Source organism: Carassius carassius, chromosome 48 (assembly GCF_963082965.1).
Source record: "Carassius carassius chromosome 48, fCarCar2.1, whole genome shotgun sequence".
NCBI classification, from domain to species: domain Eukaryota; kingdom Metazoa; phylum Chordata; class Actinopteri; order Cypriniformes; family Cyprinidae; genus Carassius; species Carassius carassius.
The window spans coordinates 14,092,244-14,116,934 of record NC_081802.1 but is presented as its reverse complement, the minus strand read 5'-3'; the positions used below and the strand labels follow the sequence as shown (position 1 = coordinate 14,116,934).

Sequence of the window (24,691 nt, the reverse complement as noted above, 5' to 3'; positions counted from 1 at the left end):
TCCTTAACAAATGTTCCATGCATTTTGCATTGCAGCCCCGCACCTTTGCGACGGAAGAGTCCAAGGTTGCGTTTGCTCTTACCCTACTCTCTGGCAGGGCCGCCTTATGGGGGATGGCGGTGTGGGAGAATAGACATCCGTGTTGCACCTCGTTCCACGCCCTCTTCTTTTTTGTGGGTAAGAAGGATGGTTATCTGCGACCTTGTATTTACTACCTAGAGCTGAACAACATCACGATAAAGAACACCTATCCATTGCCGTTGATGTCTTCAGCTTTCGAGAGGTTACAGGGAGCATCCGTATTCACAAAATTGGATTTACGAAATGCTTATCATTTGGTCCGCATCAGGAAAGGGGATGAATGGAAAACCGCCTTTAACACCCCTAGACGGCACTTTGAATATTTGGTGATGCCGTTCAGGCTCTCCAACTCGCCAGGGGTTTTTCCAAGCACTCGTTAATGACGTGTTGAGAGACATGTGTGATGTTCCCAGATGTTAAATTGGCTTAGGGTTTGGATAATTCTTTAATTAGAATTATGATTTGGACAATTCTTTAGAGTTGTGATTTGGATGATTCTTTAATTAGAATTGTGATTTGGTATTTCTTTAGAATTACAGTTGGTTTATTCTTTAGGTAAAATTATTGGTTGGGTAAAATAAATTTGATGTTGCAGTTTAGACTGCATAAGCCAAAAATAACCCCATGTTAGGCTGAAGAGCACTTAACGTTTTTTTGTTATTTTAGTTTGTTATTTTAGTTTGTTGTTTTCGGTGCGTCGGACGCGGGTAGACTGGTTAGCAGTTGAGCTGCATGTGGGCGTACCGAAGACTAGGGTTGAGTATAATTAGTTGTGTATGTATATTATTTAGATACGGGGTGGCTTTAACAAATTTTTCTGGCAGTTGAAGTGTGACCTGTTGGCTTTGGTGGGTATTACATACTGTGTTGTTCAAACGTTATTTTAGTAACAAAGTAAAATTAGAATGGATTTGTTACAGGATTTTATTGTTGCTCCTACGATGGGTAAATTAGAGTGTCTTTCAAAAGAGCAATTGTTTAAAGTAGCGGAACATTTCGAGTTTGAATTGGTTTTAACAAAAAGTACTAAGGTAAAACCTCTGCGAGGGGCTGTAGAGGAGAAATTAAGAGAGATGTTAGTTTTGACTGTAGAGACACAGTCTGATGAAGAGGTGATACCTGAAAGTACTTTGACACCTCATGCGTTGTTAGATCCTAAAAGGTTAACCTATGAGCAACAGTTAGAAATCCTTAAGATACAAAATAAAGAACGTGAATTGGACAGAGAACTTGAGTTACAGAAATTGAAAAGCCAAGAGCGAGAACAAGAACGCAAATTTGAAACGTTTAGAATGCAACAAAGAATGAAAGAGATGAAATTAGCTCAGGATGCAGAACGGTTAAAATTGATCGGACAAGGAAAATTTTCTAGTGGTGCTGTTGATTCCTCAAATGATCAGGAAATTGCAGGGGCGAGTGGAAATCGAATGACCAGTTTAGTACAGATGAATAAACTCTTACCTAAATTCAATGATCGAGACCCAGATGTGTTTTTCTCTTTATTTGAAAGCTTGGCTGAGGATAGGGGATGGAACGATGCTGAAAGTACACAAAGCTCAGGAAGCCTTCGTTTCACTTTCTTCTGAAAATCGAAAGAAATATAAGGTAGTAAAAGAGGCAGTTTTAAAAGCATATGAACTTGTCCCTGAAGTGTATCGGCAACGTTTTAGAGGTTGAAAAAAAGATGAGCGTAAAACGCATGTTGAAGTGGCAAGAGAATTGACAAGTCTCTTTAATCGTTGGCGTACATCGTTGTGTGTCAGTACTTTTGAAGAGCTTTTTAATCTAATAGTTTTGGAGCAGTTTAAGAATATTATTCCAGAACGTGTTGCGATGTATGTGAATGAACATAGGGTGACAACGGTTGGTGAGGCTGCCATTCTTGCAGACGAATATGTACTAATTCACAAAAACACCAGTGATTATTTTTATAAAAAGCCAAGTAACAGCGGAAATGCAGTGAGAATGAGTCCAAACAGATCAGAGCATGTTAGGGAACTGGATCCAGATTCGAGTTGCAGGTATTGTTTGGAAAAGGGTCATTGGAAAAAGGAGTGCCCTATATTAAGAAAAAAAGTATAAGTCCCTGGTTCCAAAAGCTGTGGGTCTCGTGTCTACTACTGGTTTGATTTTGAAATCAGAGGTAGGAGAAGCAAAGACTTACGGGGGAAATAAGGGTCTTTTGCAAGCAGGATATGAACCGTTTATAACTATGGGGACTGTGTCGTTGAAAGATTTTACGAGAGTGCCTGTTACGATATTACGTGACACAGGATCATCTGAATCTTTCTTATTGGATTCGAAACTACCGTTTTCTTCAAAATCACATATGGGGAAAAGCGTTCTAATTCAAGGTATTGGATTAGACGTTGCATTAAGATCAGTTTTGCCTATTGAGGGGGTGGATTTGATTTTGGGAAATAATTAAGAGTAAAATATGGGGTACAGAAGTGTTTCCTGTTGTTAAAACTACTCCGGTTTGCTTGGTCGAGTCAGACAAATGTGTGCAAGAACTGCCTGAAGTTTTCTGTTCCTGTGCCGTAACACGAGCGATGAGTAAGAACAAAGATATGGATGAGTATGAAGACCAAGAGGGATTTCCTTATGATCTTTCTAGGAATTTGTCTTGGTTTATTCCATCGATTTCTCGGTAGGATTTGATTGTAGAGCAAAAAAATTATGGGCAGCTGAACGCATTGTTTGAATCTGTTAAAACAGAATATGAGATGAAAAGTTTGGCTAGCGGGTATTTTACACAGAACGGATTGTTACTTCGTAAATGGACGCCGTGTTATGATAAAATTCTGGGTGACCCGGTGGTTCAGATAGTGGTACCAAAGGGATTGCGGGAGTTCATTTTAAAAACCGCTCACGGAGACATTGCTGGTCACTTTGGAGTAAAGAAAACATATCACAGTGTGATGCATTATTTCTTTTGGCCTCGATTAAAGCGAGACGTGGGTGCTTTTATAAAGACTTGCCATGTCTGTCAATTGGTCGGAAAACCGAATGAAGTGTTATCTCCTGCTCCATTGTATCCTATATCTGTGGTGAAGAATCCCTTTGAGTATTTAATGATTGATTGTGTGGGGCCATTACCTTCCATCTATATGTTGACGGTGATGTGCCAAACCATGCGATATCCTGCTGCATATCCGTTGCGAAATATTACTACAAGGTCTGTAGTGAAAGCTTTGACTCAATTTATTTCCATATTTGGAATTCCTCGTGTAATTCAGTCAGACAGGTGAACAAATTTTACATCACATATGTTTGCCCAAATTCTAAAACAGTTGCGAGTAGATCATCACAAGAGCAGTGCTTTTCATCCTGAGAGTCAGGGATCCCTTGAACGCTTTCACCAAACATTAAAACAGTTGAGAACGTACTGTACTGAATTGATGAAAGACTGGGAGGAGGGACTTCCTTGGTTGATGCTTGCTGCTCGCGAGGTCATTCAAGAAAGTTTGGGTTTCAGCCCTAATGATCTAGTATTTGGACATGCGGTAAGGGGACCGCTTGTGCTTTTGCGGGATGATTTATTGGAAACTGAACCACCAACGAATCTTTTGGATTATGTAAATGGGGTTGTATTTGGCCGGTACATTAGCCCGTGAAAATCTGGGTAAGGCACAATCTAAAATGAAAACTTGGTTTGATCATAAGGCAGAAAGTAGGGAGTTCAGTTCTGGAGATCAGGTTTTGGTGATGCTTCCGAAGACTGGTTCCTCTCTTGCGGCCAGATTTTCTGCACCTTATACTGTGTTCAAAAAACTAGAAAGAAAATAGAATAGAAAGAAGAAGGCTCAGTTGTGTCATGTGAATCTATAAAAGCCTTATTTGTTTCCAAAAATGGGACTACACAACGTTGTTGGAGGCGCCTGAGAGTATTGAGAGGTGGAGTTGAGAAGGGGTAGGTGATGAAGGAGAGATGGTGAGTGGAACCAATAATTTTGTTTGAAATTTAAGTCTGGTAAAAATCTTATCCCGTGATGGATTATGTTATGTGTATGTGATGTTTTTCTGTATTATGTTTACAGAGTACATTTTTATAAGGGCCTCTGTTTCTGGGAGGGAGGTGTGATGTTCCCAGGTGCTGGTGTACTTTATTATTTTGTCCAGTAGGTGTCTCTGGGTAACACTTTTTGGGTCTCCAGGTTAATTGCTGTGTCACAGGTGTGGAGAATTGGTTGATTAACCATGCTGCTGATAAGATGCTGGTTTTCTCCCCATCGAGAAGAACAATTGGGCTTGGTCTCTGCTGGTCTCGCTGCTGGGAGGACATGCTGACTTTTTACTCTCTCCAGTCCAGGGCTTGATGTCGTTGTTTTTGTGTTTGTATAATTCTTTTTTCTTTACCTTAAATATAGTTATGTCTGTTTTTCTTGATTAAATATTAAAAGTTTCAAATTTGATTATGTGTTTGGCCTCCCCATTCATGTTGCTGCTCCTTGAGCCAAGGGGTTGTAACACATGGTAGATCAGTTTATATATGTTTACCTGGATGACATACTGATTTTTTTCTTCATCTCTCCAGGAACATGGGCAACATGTCAGACGAGTGCTCCAGAGATTACTCAAGAATAGGCTTTTTGTCAAGGCAGAGAAATGCGTATTCCATGCACAGTCTGTCCCCTTCCTAAGGTATATTGTCTCGTCCGAGGGAATGCGTATGGATCCTGACAAAGTTAAGGCTGTGATAGATTGGCCATCTCCAGATTCCCGTAAGGCCCTACAGCGGTTTCTGGGGTTTGCCAATTTTTATCGACGTTTTATTCGTAATTTCAGCCAACTAGTCTCACCTCTGACTGCCTTGACCTCCCCCAGTACTCCGTTCAGGTCGTCGGATGCAGCCGAGACTGCATTTACCAACCTCAAGAGCTGCTTCGTTTCAGCTCCCATCCTTGTAGCCCCTGATCCCACACAGCAGTTCGTGGTGGAGGTCGACACATCAGAGGTGGGGGTAGGAGCAGTTCTTTCCCAACGTGCTGCCTCGGACGATAAGATGCAACCCTGCGCGTTTTTCTCACATCGTTTATCTCCTGCTGAACGCAATTATGACATTGGTAACAGAGAATTGTTGGCTGTCAAATTAGCTTTAGAGAAGTGGCGTCACTGGTTGGAAGGGTCAGGGGTACCTTTCATTGTTTGGACCGATCACAAGAATTTAGAGTACATTAGAACTGCCAAAAGACTCAATTCCAGGCAGGCTCGGTGGGCACTTTTTTTCGGTTGTTTTGATTTTACTCTGTCGTACCGCCCGGGTTCCAAAAATGTCAAAAATGTGAGTATGTTGCGGTCCATTAGCTATTAAAATGTGCATCAATTTGAGATTGTTGACAATGTTGAGGAGCCGTTCGTGCGCCAGTCAACAGTTTGATTGACGTTCGACTCAGCCTATCGACAACACTTTTATTGCTCTCCCCTGAACTATTGGACATGAGTTAACAGTACGCCTATGGACGTATCCGTGTATTTATTAGGCAGGGTTGAATGAAAAAGCGGGACGATGCTGGATTTGCATGAGGCGGGACAAAGGGTAAAATTGCTGTACAGTACAATGTAAAGCGGGACAGGTGGTCACTCTATTCATGCCAGTTTTTCAGCCAATAAAGTGTAGCCCAATGTATTTCAAAATTGTCTCTAGTAGTCTACTATATAAATTACAAAGGTTTAATTGGCATCTTTATTTCAAACGACCCGACCGACCGTGACCTGAATATCATTAAAAATATTTTTGGATGACTCGTAACCGCGGGTGACCGCAGACCCGCTCATTTCGGATCAACCCGCGCATCACTGTTATGTGTTGGGAAACTTACATATTTAGTGAGATTAAAACATTCTAATGTTTCCATATAACAAACTGTATTATTGCAATTTTGATTGTCCATATGGATATTAAAATCACCAGTTAAAACAACAGCTGAACAAATTGCACTGACAAGTGTCAAAAGCTCAGTAAATTCAGAGAAAAACAAAGTATTACGTTTTGGAGGGTGGTAAATATTTAAGACATAAATTGGTGAATAGCTATTCTATTGGAAGGGTAAACAGTCAAATGAAGGAAAGCAAGGTAGTGTAACTTCAGAGATGGAGACATCAGATCTATAATTAACAGCAAGACCACTATCTTTACCAGTGGTTTGTGGTTGATCAGTGTAAGTCTAGCCTTGTAAGACACACTTTAAAATTCAAATAGTCATTTGGCTGATGTAGTGTTTCACAGAGACAAAAAAGTCCATATTCTTGTCCACAACAATGTCACAGATTGAAGATTGTTTTAGGGATGTTTAGACACTTTAACCAAAAAAACATGACCGTTACATCCCATGGCTCGAGAAGGACGTAACAAAAATGGGGACACACAAGAAAGTGCGAATAACATGAATTTAACAAAATGAAACTAAATTAGAAGAACGGTGTAGTAGGACGCAGTCAGGAATCAGTGTAAAGTTAAGTGAATGCATGAGTGTAATGTCTGTAGCAATGTCGGATGCATCAAATAAAATAAGGTTTAAACAGAACCCAAACAAAACCAAGTCCGAAATGCAGCTCCTTCCTGGCCAGGTGTCATACTCCTTTTTAAATTGTGAGACAGGAAATAACAGCAGGTGTCATCGATGAACCATCAGAGAGCAATCAGCTGGAAGGCGGAGCAACACCACAATTCAATCCAGGGATGACGCACAACACATGGGTCGTCACACCCCACCCCTTAGGACAGGGGTCCGTCAAGAATCAATGTAATATGAAACTAAATTAACAGAATATTTAACTTCAATTCCCCAGAGAAGCACGCGAGAGTGTGTCAGACATAACATTTTCAGATCCTCTGAAATATTGAATATCGAGGTAATAAGCCTGTAAAATTTAAAAACCAACGGATGAGCTTTGATTAGGGCAATGAAAAGAATTCAAAAAGGCTCCAAGCAAATCAACTAATCTTAACCAACAGACCAACCAATCTCAACTAACCAACCAGCTAATCTGAACCAACCTTAACTAACCGACCAACCTTAACTTTTGGCAGAACATTTAAACCCATTTAAGGACAGCACAATCTGCTTTACAATGTCCTTTCTCATGACAATAGTTACACGTTTTCAATCAAGTCAAACATGCTGGAAGAAATTAGAGCACTTTGTGAAGTGGTATTTGGAAGATGTACACTCACTTCCTCACGTGCCCTCCAATCAATAACAGTACTCTTGTAAGCACAAAATCGTCAGCCAATGATGCAGCTTCCTCAGGAGACTGAACTTTGTTCATTAACATATGTTGCAATTTGATCAGAAACAGAGATCTTAAACTTTCAATTATGATCAACTCAAGATCAAGCGAAGCACACCACCATCACTGTCACGCACAAACTCCAAATGAGTCTGACCTGGAATCTTCTTACATGACCTAAACCATTGACGATAGGTTTTAGGCACACAATCAAAAACTTCCAATACTGCTGATTTAACAATCTTTACATTCATCAGTAGTTAAAGCAGTAAAAGCCAACTGTGCTTTACCAACTAACACGCACTTCAGCAATAGCACAATTTGCTTTAGACCAACCCTGCATTTCAGGGACACGTTCAAAAAGCATTCAAAAAAAAATAAAAACATCTCGATCATTTTAATTGAATTTAGGAACAAGTTTAAAATTTTGATGCAACAAAAAACTTCTACAAACAGCTGACTCCCCTGAGCTGTCTATCTTACTTTTTCACCAGCTTGAGTTTCAGGTGCTCAAGCTCCATTTTCGCTTTTTCTTACTCAAGCCTACCCTGTTCAGATTGTTGTTTTATTCTCTCATGATCCATTTGTAACAAGAACTCTTTTTGCTGATCAAAAGAGAAAACAGATGGTGAAGTAGAGAAGCTCTGCCCCTGTACGTCTTGGTTTTGCTCCATTTCAGCGAGAAAAAATCCCTTGTTCAATCAACTTATTTTTCAACTTAGCTTTAATGCTACTTTTAATCGCTTATCACTAAGTTTTTATCTCATAATGCTCTGCAATTCTTAATAGCTGTTCTTTTGTGCATTTGCCTAACAAAGCATACAAAAGTGATTGAACAAATCTTACAACATCAGCCACAAAAACGTCACAGACGGTAAGTAATTGTGCAAGCAAACCCTTGGAATTTTTCCCCATCTATCTTTTCCAAATCAGTATTGTCATGCAGTTACTGGCGGGGGGAAATTAAGCACATGAAATCAATAGGTGTAATTGCAACCGGTCAGACCAGCGACAACTCTATGGAAGTGCTCCCTAGACAACTGCTGCTACCCGCTTTCACCACAGCACTACAAAAACAAAACCGACATGTCTCAAAAGGAAACAAATCGCTAAACCTAAATGGGAAACGACAAAGTAAAAACACTTGCACAAAAACCCCTTACCTTTCTGAGGCTTTGAATGGCAATCAAACTACTGCACAAATCACTTTCAGGTGTCCCCCTAACACATGACTAAATTGCATCATGACATCAAACTTTTAAAACAGGATTCCCCTCAAAACATCACGAACAAACTAATAGTTCAAACAAGCGAAATCCAAAATGAAAAAGTTTATCAAATAATTCAATCATTCTTACACTACCAGACAAATTCTACTACGATCCCAGACGAGCCCCCATTTGTTACACACCATGGCTCGAGAAGGATGTAACAAAAACGGGGACACAAGAAAGTGCAAATAACATGAATGTATTAATATATATATATATATATATATATATATATATCTGTGGCGAGTGGGGCGGGGCCGAGGGACATGGGAGCGAGGCCGGTGGAGTGATTGGAGATGAGCTACACCTGTTCGACCCACCGGTCTCGAGGCCCACGGAGGAGATGGAAGGATATAAAACTGGAGCGACGACAGTGAAGGACGAGAGAGGACCAGGCCTGGGCTTTTAGTTGTGTTTTGGTTTTATTTTGTGCGCACCAGTCGTCCGTGAGGGGCTGGTGCGCTGTTTTGTGTTTATTTTGCTTTATTAAATGTTATTTGATTGTCCGCCGGTTCCCGCCTTCTTCTTCCGGATGAATATGAAAGGTTATCATTACAGTGGTGCCGAAGCCCGGGAGAAGGAGGGACGCACTGCTGAAGATCCCTCGCCGCTGTGGTGAATCCGCGGTGCCAACGAGCTGGCGAGGAGTGTGCCGCCATGGACGCTCGAGGCGGTGGACTGGAGCGAGTTGCCGGGGACGGGCGAGCTCGCTGCCGACCGCCTGCTATCTGGAGGGGCGGCTGCCGTCCGTGAGGGAGCGGAGGAGTCGGCGCCGTTCGCCAGGTGGCCGGAGCCTGCTGCCATGCGCCGGAACGGGGAGGAGCAGGTGAACGGGGGACTACTGCCGGCTGCCCAAAACCGGAGGAGCCATCGCCGTCCACCGGGCGGCGGAGGAGTGTCGTGCCGTCCGCCGAGGGCCGTCCAGTGCCACCGCCAGGCACCGCGGAGGAGATCACCCAGCTGGTAGAGGGCCGAGCAGCGGTGCGTCTGGGAACCGGATTTTTTTTTTTTTTTTTTTCTCCTCTCTCCCCTCTCTCGTCTCTGTCGCTCCTCCTTCCATCTCCTTTTCTCTCGCCTCGCCTGTCCTACCCCCAGGTTCCCGCAGGTCCCCGTGAGCGGTCCCCCCCGGAGGGAGGGGGAGGGGGGAGTAGAGCGCAATCTCGGTAGTACCCCCCGGCCTGTGAGGGGCGATGGGGTTATGTGGCGAGTGGGGCGGGGCCGAGGGACATGGGAGCGAGGCCGGTGGAGTGATTGGAGATGAGCTACACCTGTTCAACCCACCGGTCTCGAGGCCCACGGAGGAGATGGAAGGATATAAAACTGGAGCGACGACAGTGAAGGACGAGAGAGGACCAGGCCTGGGCTTTTAGTTGTGTTTTGGTTTCATTTTATTTGTGCGCACCAGTCGTCCGTGAGGGGCTGGTGCGCTGTTTTGTGTTTATTTTAAATTATTAAAATGTTGTTTGATTGTTCGCCGGTTCCCGCCTCCTTCTTCCGGATGAATACAAAGGTTTTATCATTACAATATCATTTATTATTTATTTATTTTTTATCCTATACTGCAACATGTTTCTAACACATCACTGAGAAAGTGACTGCAAATTTGACATTTCTTTTCTTCTCTGAACAACATAATCAATCAATAGTTTATTTTTATTTAAAGTCATATAAAATGCTAACATAGTTTTGCTATTGGAGCAAATGAGAACAGAATTGTATATTTATTGTAGTTTCTGTTCAAGCTGAACAACAGATTTCTGTCGGGTGGCAGAGTGGAGGGACCCCAATGATTTTTTTTTTTTCATTGTTGTATTAATATTTGTCTTCAGTCTGACATTTCATTAATTCAAGAAATATCTTGCATGTAAAAGCAGAGCCTTTTGTATTGTATTTGCCACACTACTGGACAGATTACCTAAGTGAATTGGTATTATATATTTAAAGTTCTTTGAATTAGAGCCCTGAGCAGGACTGTTTTCTTAAACCTACACTCGCCCGCACCCGCTGAATGTATGACCAGGCCCGCCCGCTCCCGCAACCTATGTGTTCAGTTCCGCCTGCCCCCGCGGACTTTATCTCAGAGCTTGTGAAAAATTTACACAAATCGGTACTCAGACTAAATATTCGTTCAAGTTAACATCCAAAATAACAGATTTTAACCATGATTGAATTTCAATAATATGAAGTAACCGATGCTAAACCAATGCACCACACATGACAAAAACATAGTTTTTTTCCTTGTTTTTTATTAACGTTATAAAATATTAGCCGTCAAAACAAAACAGCAACTAGCAGCACCTTTTACGATTAACAGGCTATTGCAAAAAAATAAATAAATAAAAACCTTTTTAAAAAATCCTGACAGCGCAGATGCGGGAACGCTCAAAATAAAACGTGTGAATTTTAAGAGAAGACAGGAAATTGCTCTTTCCCATTTTTTTCAATGACAAATGACAATTGTTTCCAGATGTCTGACTTGCCTTGCTTTGCTTTTGTCAAGTAAACAGCAGCTTTAATTTTCTTCTCAACGTCTTGTGTTGAATCCAACATAAGCAGGTCTCCCACGAAATGTTCTGGGCCGGGTTTCCCAATAACAATTGATCTTAGCGCTTAAGAAAGTTTTCTACGAGTAATTTTGCGATTGTTCATTATTGTTACATGTACGTTTCCCAGCAATGAACGTTGTAACACTAATGAGCTGATGGTATTTCAGCCATCTGTTCCATATTAATGAATCCTAACTCTAACACATTCTGCACTCAAAGACCAGAACGTGAGTAAACCAGGACTTTGAGTTTTACTACATCTTCCAACATAATTCACCATTTGGGGCGCCGCGATGTCGGCAACATCCTGCCATGGGTGACAGTTATTACACCTTAGAGAGAGTCTCCAGAGACACTCGCGGGAGCCTCAAAGAAAAAAAGACGAAACCCACGTTTTTTCTTTCCCCCATGACCCAACAACACATTCCAGCTTCAAAGAGATTACGAACTCTCCTTACAACTTACACACACACACACACACACACACGCACACACACACACACCCACAAATGTTTTATCTTACACTCATCATGTAAGTCATTATTAAGATGTATTTGATAGGCATTGCAGTGTTACCCTGTTGTGCGATGGTTTTGATTTTCTGATTTGTAACTTCTTATTTGGAAATGTTCATCCTAATTAATGTTCCCAAATAGAGCCCTGTTGGTAACCCTTTCCTTTCCCCAAGTCATAAAAACTTTACGACCTCATCTGGGAGAAACAGGGAAGCCAGCTCTCGCTGGGATTTTTTGTAAGGAAAGAGAAAAGTACCTTTTAAAGGTATTGAATGTATCTATTTTTGTGCTTAGATGTCTCCCCATATCAAATTGGAGTATCTGCAATTTTATCATGTGTTAATCAAATTTTAAATGTGTGTAGTTCTACATAGAAATGTAACTTTGTGTTCTGTATACTTTTATCTGTCGTGTTTGGTATCTACTTAACCGTTTTGCTTTGAATCAAACATTCATAAATAGGAAATTACAGTAAAATGTATTATTCTGGAATTACCAACTTGCTGGAATAAAACTGCTGAACTCGACTGTACCATAACTCACTCGAAGTGGGTGTTTCCACAGAGACAAAGGAACTTTTTCCCGCTTCAGATCGCGGACGTTCATTGGTTGTTCACGCGAACAGAGGCATGAACCATTTCAAGCCATAAGAGCTGACCCAGGAAGTTCCTCTTCGCTCTTGTTCTTGCCCTTTTTCTCGGACCCTGCTCGTCCTTCTTCGCGGCCTCGGTCCGCTCTCCTATCGCCGTCCCTCTCAGCACTTCATCTGAGAGAACAGCCATGGCTCCTCCGGGAGCTTTTGTTTCTTTCCTTTTCGTTTATTTTCATTACTAAGTTTATTCACCTATTCGCCTCTCGACACGAGGAAGGCTTCTGAATTCTGAAAAATTGCTTTCTTTGAACCTTCAAAACTTCAAGCGAGTCCGCTCGCCCCGGAGAACACGGGACAACACGCCCAGACCGACGCACGCTGCACGCACGCTCGTCTTTCGCATACACAAAGAGAACCATGCAAGTATCATTCTCTATGGAGATTTAAATGCTGCTTAAAGTTTGTCTATGATTTGATTTCTATGTTGCCTTTCAAGGGTTACTGTCTGTGAGTTTGCATAACTGAGTGCGTGATTCTGTGATCACGCCTATTCTCTCATTCTCTCTCCCTCTCTCTCTCTCTCTCTCTCTCTCCCTCTCCCTCATTTGGATTCTGTTATGTCTTGTACAAAGTTTACTGTCTATATTGTCGTACGCGTATTTACTCTGTATAAATCGTAGTTGATGTATTATTAGTTCAATTATTAAATTCCATATACTCCAGATTGTCTGTCTAAGTTGCTCATGTTACGAAGTCAATGGAATGTCGATCTTAGCTACAAAGCTCATTTGTTACTTTTAAGTAATATAAATTTTATAAGGACGGGAGAATGGTTTCATGGCCAGAAACTATTTGTCCTGGAATTATAAGAAGTGATAGCGTTACTGAGAATTAATAAGTAAATCTTACGGCCGTTTGCTGGACGAACCACGTTTGATTTACATTAATTTCTAGTAAAAGATATCACAATAATTGATATGAAGAATAGAATATTGAAATATTAATGAGTAAATTACAGTGCCTTGTGATGAGTTATTAATATATACAATTGACCTATTTTTTATCTTCAATAACCCTAATGCAACTGTAATATGTTATATATATTAATCATATTCCTGATTAATTATTCAAATTCCCTATATATCATTTGAGTTAATTATTATGTACAACCCAGTGCGGCTACAACGTAAAGCAATCGCATGTAGCTGTGCTAAGTGCTACTTAGGAGTTGCAGTCCATTTGTCAAGTGCTGAAATGTCAAGTTATAGAATGACTCTTCATTGTAGTACATGATCGTTTATTGACATATTAACCTAATGCTGCGTTCCAGACAGACAACTTGGATATACTATAATACAATACTATAGTATATTGTATTATAGTGTATAATATTTTACTTTGCACAATAATATATAATATACTTTATATACTTATATATTATGTTACAGTAGGTTAAAAAAAATGTTAGCCTGAATCCATTGTAAGTCGCTTTGGATAAAAGTTTCTGCTAAATGCATACATTTATTTAAATGTATTTATTTATATACAGAGAGAAAGAGAAAGAGAGAGAGAGAGAGAGAGAGAGAGAGAGACATTATTTCCAGGTTCAATACATAGCTGGTTTTCAGGGACTTCAACAAGTCATTGATATATATTTTTCCCCCCAGTCTTTGAAGCATTTCCTACATTACATCTTTTATTTCTTTTATTCGCACCCTTGTGCGTTGTTGGGGAATTTTTTGTCCACTAGGGGGTAAAGTTGAGTCTTATTTTGGCCACAACTTTCTATGTGTTTGAGCTAATGGAATGATTTTTGGTGACAAATCTTATTTTGACCCATATTTTGGGGAAATGAAATTTTTCAAATACTCAACAGTACACTGTGGGCAAATTCACTACCCTTTCGGGTTGTTCGGGATGAAAACATCCACTAAATTAAACTGCTGAAAAAATGTATCAGATAAATATTTTTTTCAATTTTTTTTTTGCATAAATCTATTAATCATCCTCAGTCCTGATCAAAACTACCAAATTTAAAAAAAAAAATCCAAGATTTTAACTTTTTAATTACCAAGTTCATAAATCATATCACTGATTTGGGAAAAAGAACACACAAAATTACATATTTTTAATATAAAATGTGATTGTGGACTGGATTTTTTTTTTTACTTTTATCACAGTCTTGGGCATGTCAAAGATTAGTAACAAGATTGGCTGTGATGCATTGTTAGTTTTTGTGCAGCATTAGATTTAAAATTTTTCTCCCTAATTTGTTGTTGGTGGCTGTTTTTGCCCCATTGACTTCCATTATAACAACATTTTTTGATTGCAAAGCCATTCAAAAGCTTGGAGTCAATATATATAGAAATTAAAACTTTTATTTAGCACACGTGATGATAAATAAAAACGATAAATGTTAAAAACAATGCTTTTCTTTCAATTTATAATTTTTAATTTGTAATTTTTTTTTTTTTTTTTTTTTTGTAGTAAATTAGAATATTAGAAGGATTTCTGAAGGATTTCTGAAGGATCGTGTGACTGGAGTAATGATGCTATAAACTCAGCTTTAGGAACAATCAAAGCTGACTTTCAAAGCTGAGTTTTTAGCATCATTACTCGAGTCACACTGGAGTCACACAAATATTTCTATTTAAATTCATATATCTTACAAATGTTGTAATTTCTCGATAATAATTTCATGAAATTTCAGTGCTTAACTTCATTATTCAGATTATCATATTTTAATCTAAAACTGTATGTCAAATGTAAAACAGACTTTAAAATCATTTTGTTTGCTTTCTTATTTCACTTACTTAAGTAAAAGACTGCGTACACATGAGTGTCCATACAGTATGCACATATTTACACATAATTTATTTTTTATAAATCCTGATATGTGCATGGGACATTACGTACGCACATTTCCATGTCCATTTTGTGCGTACACAAGGTTTATACATCAGGCCCCTTTTACAGTCTATGATCAGGACCCTGGGCCCTTTATTCACAAAACAATTTATTTTACCACAAAGAGTTCTTCTAAACAGCAATAAAAGTTTTTAACTAAGATTTTTTTTTCTTAAAACCTATTCACAAAGCTGCTGAGACAAACTTTTACTAAGGAATAGACAGAAGTCTTAAGCTAAGAGTAAGGGGCGGGGCTGACCTCATTGCTATGGATGATGTCATCATACTTACTAACTATGCACACAGTGATTGGCTGATAGTCTCTGTCAGAGATTTATTCATAAATATGTTGTAGAGCCACAATATTATGTTGCCATATTCAAATAAAGGTTTTAAAATAAAAATGTTAATTGCCATATTAAAATAAAGATTTTAAAATGCAGGCTAAGTTTCACTAATTAAACAAGTAAGCTATATATATTTAGCACTTTTATTAATAAACCATAAAAATCCTAATAATGAGCCTTTAATTGCCTACATAGCCTAATAAGTGCTTAAGCACATGCAAAAATGACTTGCCACATGTACACTGCATTGAGGTTTTACTTATTATTATTGTAATGTCGTAATTTATTGTTATACTAGTGCTTTCTGATTTCAGTTTAATAGATGAAGTCTGCACAGGACCTGTACGCGTGTTTCATACGGATTATATATTGTGAGAATACTTGTTTTCTGTTTGAATTGGTTCATTTAAAAGTTTCACTCTCTGTAGATATATTTTTCATGTCTGTAATAAGGCAAGCATCCACAGTTTCGAAATGACTGCTCAAGTTCACAGAGTCCAAGACGGCAGAAAGTGCATCATGATTGCTTTATTTTACAAAAGCACATTTTGTCTGAGTGCACACGAATAAACGTAGAGTCTTTACAGATAGAAAAGATGCATTAATCTTATATCTATTACCAAAAATGATGAAGTATTTTAAGAGCAAATTATCGTCCAATTATCGAACAGCACATTTTTTTAGAATAACATTAGATTAAGCTGCCATGTAAAGTTACTACCAACATATCTCAGATGATAAGCTATATTTGTGGGTGATGACTGTAAGGTGAGCATATGGATGTCCTGCCCGATGTACTATATTACCACATAGACCAGCCTTAACAATTTATCCTTCACGGACAGTGATATCGCCACTTCATTTGTATTTTTTTTTCTCCCTGCAACTAAGCGACTAATAAAATTTTGGTAATATGCAAATAAATAGCCTTTTAATTAGCAGAAAAATCATGGCTGATAGTAAGACATGCAAACATGTAAGAAAATCAAACTGGAAGCGAGAACATATATTTATCAAACATTTGGATTTGAAATAACCTCCAAACCAAACCAATTAGAAATTTTTTTTTTATAAAATGTTTATATTCCAAGGTAGATTGCTGGCAACAGCCATTTTAGGATATTTTATTTTTTTTATTTTTTTTAGCGCTTTGTGAAATACTCTTAGAGGAAAAATGTAGGAGTCCTAAATTTAGGACTGACAAGCCCACTATTTTTTTTTTTTTTTGATTTTCTCCTAAATCTGCAAGTTATACAGTCTACGGTTAGGAGCTAATTTTAGCCTTAAGATGTTCTGTGAATACGGGCCCTGGGCTCTCATTTATAAACGTTGCACAAAATGGGCATAGAAAATGTGTACGCAATTTTCCACGCAGATATTGGGATTTATAAAAAATAAATTGCCATAAATATGTACACAATGTACAGACATTCTAGACCATGTGTATGCACTCTTTTTCCTGGAGTGAGAAAAGTAAGGAAGAAAACAACTATTTTAAAATCTCTTTTCATTTCGATATAAACATTTACATTAAATATTCCACTCTCTTTAAAGAGTAACTAAATCAACTTCTTTTAGTTAATGATCTATAAGAATGGGGCTTTATTAGTGCTGTTCATTGATTCAAGTAACTTTTTTGACATTTGAGTATAAAGTGTTTTAATTCTACAATATATGGTGTAAAATGTCTGAGTGCCGCCCTCTTCAGGTTGAACAGTGGCTACTGCAGTTGATTTTTCCTATTGGATGTTTTCGGTGGTACGTGATGTAAGCGGTGGCAGGTGACGTAAGCAGTTTCCAGCTCACCACGCCCTTTGTACGAGCTACCACGTCCTTAGCAGTATTGCGAGTATTGAAAACGACCAGGATAGAGTATTTTAGCTTCTATCTAGCATAGCATTCATTTAGTTATTTAGATTATTTCGTGTAACCTATGTAGTTAATTAGCACAGTTGTTAGTGTAACATTTGTATTGTTAGAAGCATAGTTAGTAGCAAAGTTATGCATCAGTTAGGATAGCTTCAAGTTAGCGTAGATTTATTTACAGTGGTCAGGATGGTAGCCTACGTAGGTGAAGTGTTGCTGGTTGCAACAGCACTGCTGGACTGCATAGTTTTCCAGCAGACTTGAAAATTAGGCGCCAGTGGTTGCATGCACTTGGCCTGGAAGACTGTGAGTTCCCACCTAGAGCTGGAGTGTACAAACTGCATTTTATGAAGGATTGCTTCTCCAACGCATATTGGTGTCACTTTGACAGCGAATAACTTTACATCTGAGGTGTTTAAAGACTCAATTTGTCCATTCATTATTTCTAAGAAAACACAAATGTATAAAAAGCCCCATTACATTCTATCTTACGTTGTGGCCCCGTAGGAGCAGTTTTTGTAAAAATAGGCTAACGATTGCGTCATAACCGTATAGACAGGAGGAGAAGCTCGCAGGCAAACTTTTACTGTCTATGAGGCTATCGGGGGGACGTGGAGGCATGAAGTCAAGGGAGAAGCCCATAGAGAGTCCATAAAAGCAACGGGACAAAATAATTCAACAACATCTGCAAGATTCGGTGGGTTATTCAGATTTCTCTTGGCACAGCGATTAGAAGACGTACAATTGTCAGGCAGGTTGCTCACGTGACATCTACATCATCAAGCTCAGTTTGAGTCTGCGCAGTACGTCACGACCCCCAGGAAGTGCGTGCTTCTAATTGAATTCACTTGTCTCCGTTGAATCCAATGGGGTTGCTGTGTCCATTTCTTTTACAGTCTATGATCACTGCAGGTCTCAGTTTCACACCCCACACGCTCAGCCCCACTCCAGTTCGTCCCCTCTATCTCCGCTGTGCTCTGCCCAATTTTCAGCATTTTTCAAATATTGCCAGTGGGTGAAGTCATGCTTTGACCAGGGGTTTAGTTCCCCTTTAATGGAGATAATCACAGAAATTACATAAAGTCATTACGCAGATGTTAAAAAAGATATAAATGTAGGCATGTTTATTAGATGCGCTTGATCACTTTTCCTGTGGTAAAATCTACCATTTGTGCATACGTACAATTTTAGGATGATATCTACGGAGAGTTTGATAAATGAGACCACCGGCCTTTACGCAAGGATTTAAATGTTAAACGGAGTATCCAGATGAACGGAGGAGGGCAGTAATACGACAGTGATGCGTCTAGCCTGCCGCAAATTATATAAGAAGAAGAGGATTTGCGTACCAAAGTACCGCGAGAGCAAACCGCACTGTATGCTTTCGACTCACTCTCGCGATAGTTGGATGTCATAAACACATCTGTTTGCATAACCGCGTACTTTCAGTTTTCCTACAAATATCATTTTAGAAATATTATGTAAAATATCCATTATTTATATCGGGACACCATGATCATCGGGTATGTTAATATTTTTTCAGTGACATTCTGTTTAATCGTAACGATTTGTAGGCTACTCTCCACACGTTTCACTTCAGATCTGCCGCGATATGTGAAAAAGTGATAGTTTGCTCGCATGTGCATTTGGCCTGGTTTGTTTTGGCTCTCACTTAAACTAGCATTAGTAAAAAAGTATTTGTATCGTCGTTAATGCTTTATTCGTGGTCTGATTAGTTAACGATGGATAAATACTCAAAGAAATAGCTATAACTAATGTTTTGATCTGTCCATTAGCATTAGCATGGAGGATGGGTGATAATACTTCCTTAGCCTCTTTAGACCCTGCGACCTCATATGAGGACATTATATTTTAGTGATTTTCTCAGAGACTGTACATACCACAGTTTTAAGTCAGGATGTCTTGTACAGAGCACATTCAGGGCTTTTCAGAGATACCAAATTATTGGATGTTTGACCATGACCACTCCCTCTCCTTGGTCATCAAAAATATCTGAAATTAATTTAGTGACACTCTTATGGAAATATTATAATATTAAGTAATTATTAATTAAATCTGTCTTTTTTTATATAAATTGTGTGTCATAAATCAACATCTCAGGAAAATCTTATGTGGTTCAAATCAAAATATGACTTTCTGTTATTAAACAGGGCGTTGATTTCATACATTTCCTCATATAAGGACACTGGGACGTTTATTACACATTTTGGGAACAAATGATCAATTTCAATATTCTATGATATATTATTATGAAAATCTTGTCAATTATTACTCCCATTATTATACTTAATTTATGTTGCCCCAAAAACACATTAATATACAAATTAGATTTAGTTTATAGATACATTATATATAATGAGAAAACCTGTTTATGGCCATTTTACACACATTTTGCAGAAAATGAATTTAAGAGAGATATCAATAACATTACTGGTATCAATGATACTGGCCTTAATTAACAGTACACTACTTGGTAAAAAGGTGCCATTAAACCGTATTTAAAATATACCATCTTTGTTATTTGTTCATTAATTTGGAGTTTCAATGTGAAATTCTGATAACATGAATATATTTATATGCAATTAATTACAATTAATTACATAAAAAATGTGTGATTGATTAGTTATTTTTTAATCGATTGATGAGACTAATGTTAACCTTTCAAAGATGTTATTCTTGGTATTGCTACTCGGGATTCTTAGTAATACTTTTATGTTTATATACAGCTGAATATGTCCTTCAGTTTAATTTCTTATTTTGTAGCCCCCCCACTCCCAAAAAGACATGGGATGACCGCCCCTACCCGGCCCCCTTCAAATTTTCAATTCGATATTCTGGCCCTCAAATGAAACTAATTGAATAGCCCTGCCCTAAGCTTATCACTTTAAAGGGATAGTTCACCCAAAAATAAAAATTATGTCATTAATAACTCACCCTCATGTCGTTCCAAACCAGTGAGACCTGCGTTTATCTTTGGAACACAGTTTAAGATATTTTAGATTTAGTCCGAGAGCTCTCAGTCCCTCCATTGAAGCTGTGTGTACGGTCTACTGTCCATGTCCAGAAAGGTAAGAAAAACATCATCAAAGTAGTCCATGTGACATCAGAGGGTCAGTTAGAATCTTTTGAAGCATCGAAAATACATTTTGGTCCAAAAATAGCAAAAACTATAACTTTATTCAGCCTTGTCTTCTCTTCCGTGTCTGTTGTGAGAGAGAGTTCAAAACACAGCAGTTTGTGATATCCGGTTCACGAACGAATCATTCGATGTAACCGGATCTTTTTGAACCAGTTCACCAAATTAGGGCTGAAACGATTCCTCGAGTAACTCGATTACCAAAAATTATCGAGGCAAATTCCTCTGCCTCGAAGCCGCTTTTAATTTATTTTAAATCTTACGTCAGGTTCTTTCGCAATGATTTTTTTAATGTGACACAATGCGTTTACGTCACCCAGAAAGCGAAAGGAGACACAAGCGCTGCGTCCAAAATCGCATACTGCATGGAGTCAGCAGTGTTTTGATTTGAGGCGCGTGCAAACGTAAAGAGAACGTTGTGGCATGTTTCCATTGCAAGATAGAGCTGGCACACCACAACTAGGGCCATATGATTCCCGCGATGCAGTAAACGCGGAGGGAATCACGGAATCTAGTCATAAAAACGGATTTTACAGTTTAACATGGAATGGCACGGAAATTGCCAAACTTTGAATGTATTAATCAAAAATAGGTCATTGCACCTACACAGGGCCGTAGCTGGGGTTTGCGGGGCCCTGGTGAAGGTTGTACCAGTGGGCCCCTGTTTGAAATTGTTTAATTTATATGTTCGTTCATTTTTATTTATTTGTGCTATTTAAACAATGTTTAAGTTTTTTTCAAGTTTGGTCAAGTAGGTGTCCAGGTACAGAAAACGCATAATTAAATGTAAAATATAGCACTGGAGAGTCTTCAATGTAAAATGAAATATACAATCAAACCAAAATTTATTCAGACACCTTCAACATTTCTCACATTACAGTTTTATTTGCTATTGCTTCTAAAATTGATATATGACAAGAACTTAGAGTTAAACTGTGTCAGAACAAATTTGTCTTGATAATGTCATAACTTTGATAGGAATGTATTTAATGCATTACAATCAACCAAAACTACAGACATCTGTTTTTATGACAATATTTACACAACTATCAATACTTTATTGATCAATTACCAAGCAATGCTTCATTTTTTATCAATTTCCCTAGTAGTTCACTGTATGAAGATTCTTTGGGTATAATATGTCACATTTCGTTTAATTTAGCTATAGCCTGCTCACTTACATAAATGTATCATAATGTCCTGTACCTACTAGTAATATATATATATATATATATATATATATATATATATATATATAAAATTATATCTGGTGTCTGAATAATTTTTGAATAAATTATTTTTAAAACTACAAAGTAATTTAGTCAAGAGCAGTGAGTGGTTTTCTTTCATTTTCTTTGGTTAACATTACAGCAGCTAGTAGCTAAATTAGGCACGGTCACTTTAAGAGACGATGAACACATCCAAAATTATTTTTTTCCCTCGACTGTTTACTTTCACTTAAGAAATAACTGACAGTTTTTTCGAGCATACTTTCTAAGGCAGGTATTTTGACATATTTTGTATGTATTTGTCGGAACGAGCAAAAAGAAGCAAATTTGGTGTTCAAGCGTTTTGAGACGCCTTTCTCTGCGTGAGCCCTGAACACCTGAACAGTATTGGGCTCTTTCACATCTTTTTGTTTGTTCAAACTGCGATTGGTATTTGTTCGTTCAGGTACAGGAGGGACTTCGAGGAGAACTTCGCAGAAGAGAGCTCGGTTCGGTGTCGCTGTCCGTGATACGCGGCTCTCTCTCCGCATGCGCTGAACACAGCGTGCGAGTAACCAGCTACTCAGTTCATCTTTTCTGCGTCTTGTGTTTGGATGCTTTAAAGTCGACAAGCGGTAAGGCTTAAAAACACGTGAAAAAGATACGCTTTCATGACGACGCGCAGCAGTGGCCCGGCAACTGTCCTGAGCATCTCTTTAGGCTGGCCTCAGATCGTTGGGATGCCCCCCCCCCCCTCAGCCGTGGGCTCCTATAATCATCACCACCTTTCACCCAACTAGCGACGGCCCTGCACCTACATCAAATTTTTGGTAGAATACTCGATTACTAAAATATTCGATAGCTACAGCCCTACACCAAATTGAACTGAATCATTTTAAACGGTTCGTGTCTCCAATAAGCATTAATCCACAAATGACTTAAGCTGTTAACTTTTTTATTGTGGCTGATACTCTCTCTGAGTTAAAACAAACCAATATCCCGGAGTAATTCATTTACTCAAACAGTACACTGACTGAACTGCTGTGAAGAGAGAACTGAAGATGAACACCGAGCCGAGCCAGATAATGAACAAAACATTGACTCGTTCATGAGTCAAGAACCGGTTGCATCGGTTTTCGGATCACCAGTAGTTCTTTCTGACAGTTCGATTCAATAAACCTTTTGAAGAAAACAGTTCACTGGTTCTTTTGTGCTCGACGTAATGGCGTCATTGGTGATGATTGCCCTTGATTCAAGCCTTCGGTTTACCCGAATGTATTTTCAAAGCTTCAAAAAATTCTAACTGACCCTCTGATGTCACATGGACTACTTTGATGATGTTTTTCTTACCTTTCTGGACATGGACAGTAGACCGTACACACAGCTTCAATGGAGGGACTAAGAGCTCTCGGACTAAATGTAAAATATCTTAAACTGTGTTCCCAAGATAAACGGAGGTCTTACGGGTTTGGAACGACATGAGGGTGAGTTATTAATTACATAATTTTATTTTTGAGTGAACTATCCCTTTAATTTTCCACATCAAAATAAAATATTGAATAAGTATTTTTTCATTAAAATAACTTGTCTTAAAAGGGTTTCATTACTTCAAAAAAGGAATGTCATTAAATGACAAACAGTTTGTCCACACTGAATGTGATTAGGGGCCTGTTTTGGTTTTTCAGGTAAGTTCGTGTTTAGTTTGAGCAAACTCTGAGTTGTCAGGATCAAGAAGGTGGGTTGGTTTTGAGCAGGTTCTGTCGCCATGGTTACACTACACTGCTATTGAGCAGCTTTTATTCTGGGTTAGAGATTGTAACTGGACCAATAAACTGAACAAAGTGACATGAGTCTAACACAATAAGCCACTCCCCCTTATCTATTGCTCCAAATTAAAACAGTTTGCCTTCTCAAAATTATGCTGCAGCAGCAGTGTTTATTTCTGCCTTGTAAATGCATTTAAATACATATTTTTAATAACGATGACATCTCTTAATCTTCAACAGAGCAGTGAATTGCACCAACTCATGAGAAGTGAATCAAACCATGTTCTGTGTGATTGGTTGTTTGTTGCACTTCTCACACTTTCAGCTGCACCCGTTCTAGAGTTAATCACCAATTCTGGATCAACCCTTGAGTTGACAGAATGTTCATATCGGGCTTTCGGAGACAGTTGAACCTAATCTAAGTGTTCCTGTAGCTCAATTGGTATCGCATTGCGATAGCAGCGCAAGGTTGTGGGCTTCATTCCCAGGGAGCACGTTAGGTAAAAAAATGTTAGCCTGAATGCACTGTAAGTCACTTTGGATAAAAGCATCTGCTAAATGCGTAAATGTAAAATATAATCTAAACCAGGGTGGATTTGTTTGGTTTTGTCAACTCTCCTACTCTGAAACTGCTTGTTCAGCTGTCTTCATGCAACAAGGAGAGTAACAAGACACAATCAAAGTTTCATCTTAGTCTTAGAAAGGTATTAGAATTAGCTGCATAAACCTGTAGAAAACATGTCTGTGGTCAAGAGAAATATTAAAAGTGGGTGGGGCATCTAGATCATGTGTGTAACATGAGAATCAATGCTGCTTTCACAGGTTTCCTTGTCGGAAGTTGGACATGAATGTCATTTAAGTTCAGTTTCTGAGTATGGTGTGAAAAGTGAAATATAGCTGTATTTGTTTTTCCCACAACATCTACATGGCTTTCTTTTACTATAACAGTCTTGTATAATTACATATATAAATAACTATTTGATGCATTTTGTATGTATTTAACACACTGAAAATGACATTCATTTGACCTAGATTCGGGAATCAGCAGCCAGTTGAAAGTTGGCATAAATAAGATTTCACCAAGAAACAGACAAAAGTGAACTCATGAATGGGCCGTACCCATGGTTCTTCTTCTTTCCAACAGTAAAGCACTTTAACGCGACCAACTCGGAATTATAACTTCAGAAGTGGGAAGTGGGAAG

General features: G+C 38.7%; 2 protein-coding genes and 1 long non-coding RNA gene across 4 annotated transcripts in view; 1 reads left to right on the top strand and 2 right to left on the bottom strand.

Annotated features, from left to right (window-relative positions):
* LOC132131520 (CD276 antigen homolog) overlaps positions 1 to 24,691 on the bottom strand; it is a 440,273-nt gene that overhangs the window by 182,754 nt on the left and 232,828 nt on the right. The window lies entirely within an intron of this gene.
* LOC132131525 (uncharacterized) overlaps positions 1 to 24,691 on the bottom strand; it is a 187,221-nt gene that overhangs the window by 32,601 nt on the left and 129,929 nt on the right. The window lies entirely within an intron of this gene.
* The window catches only part of LOC132131521 (CD276 antigen homolog), a 92,382-nt gene that overhangs the window by 65,979 nt on the left and 1,712 nt on the right, over positions 1 to 24,691 (top strand). Inside the window, exon 1 of one of the 2 annotated variants that reach the window (XM_059543574.1) lies at positions 18,726 to 18,881. The exons of the other annotated variant lie outside the window; for it this stretch is intronic. Within the exon in view, the coding sequence (XP_059399557.1) occupies positions 18,871 to 18,881 (11 nt within the window). The 5' untranslated portion in view covers positions 18,726 to 18,870. Of the gene's footprint in view, positions 1 to 18,725; positions 18,882 to 24,691 lie in introns of those variants that run through there. 2 annotated transcript variants of the gene reach the window in all.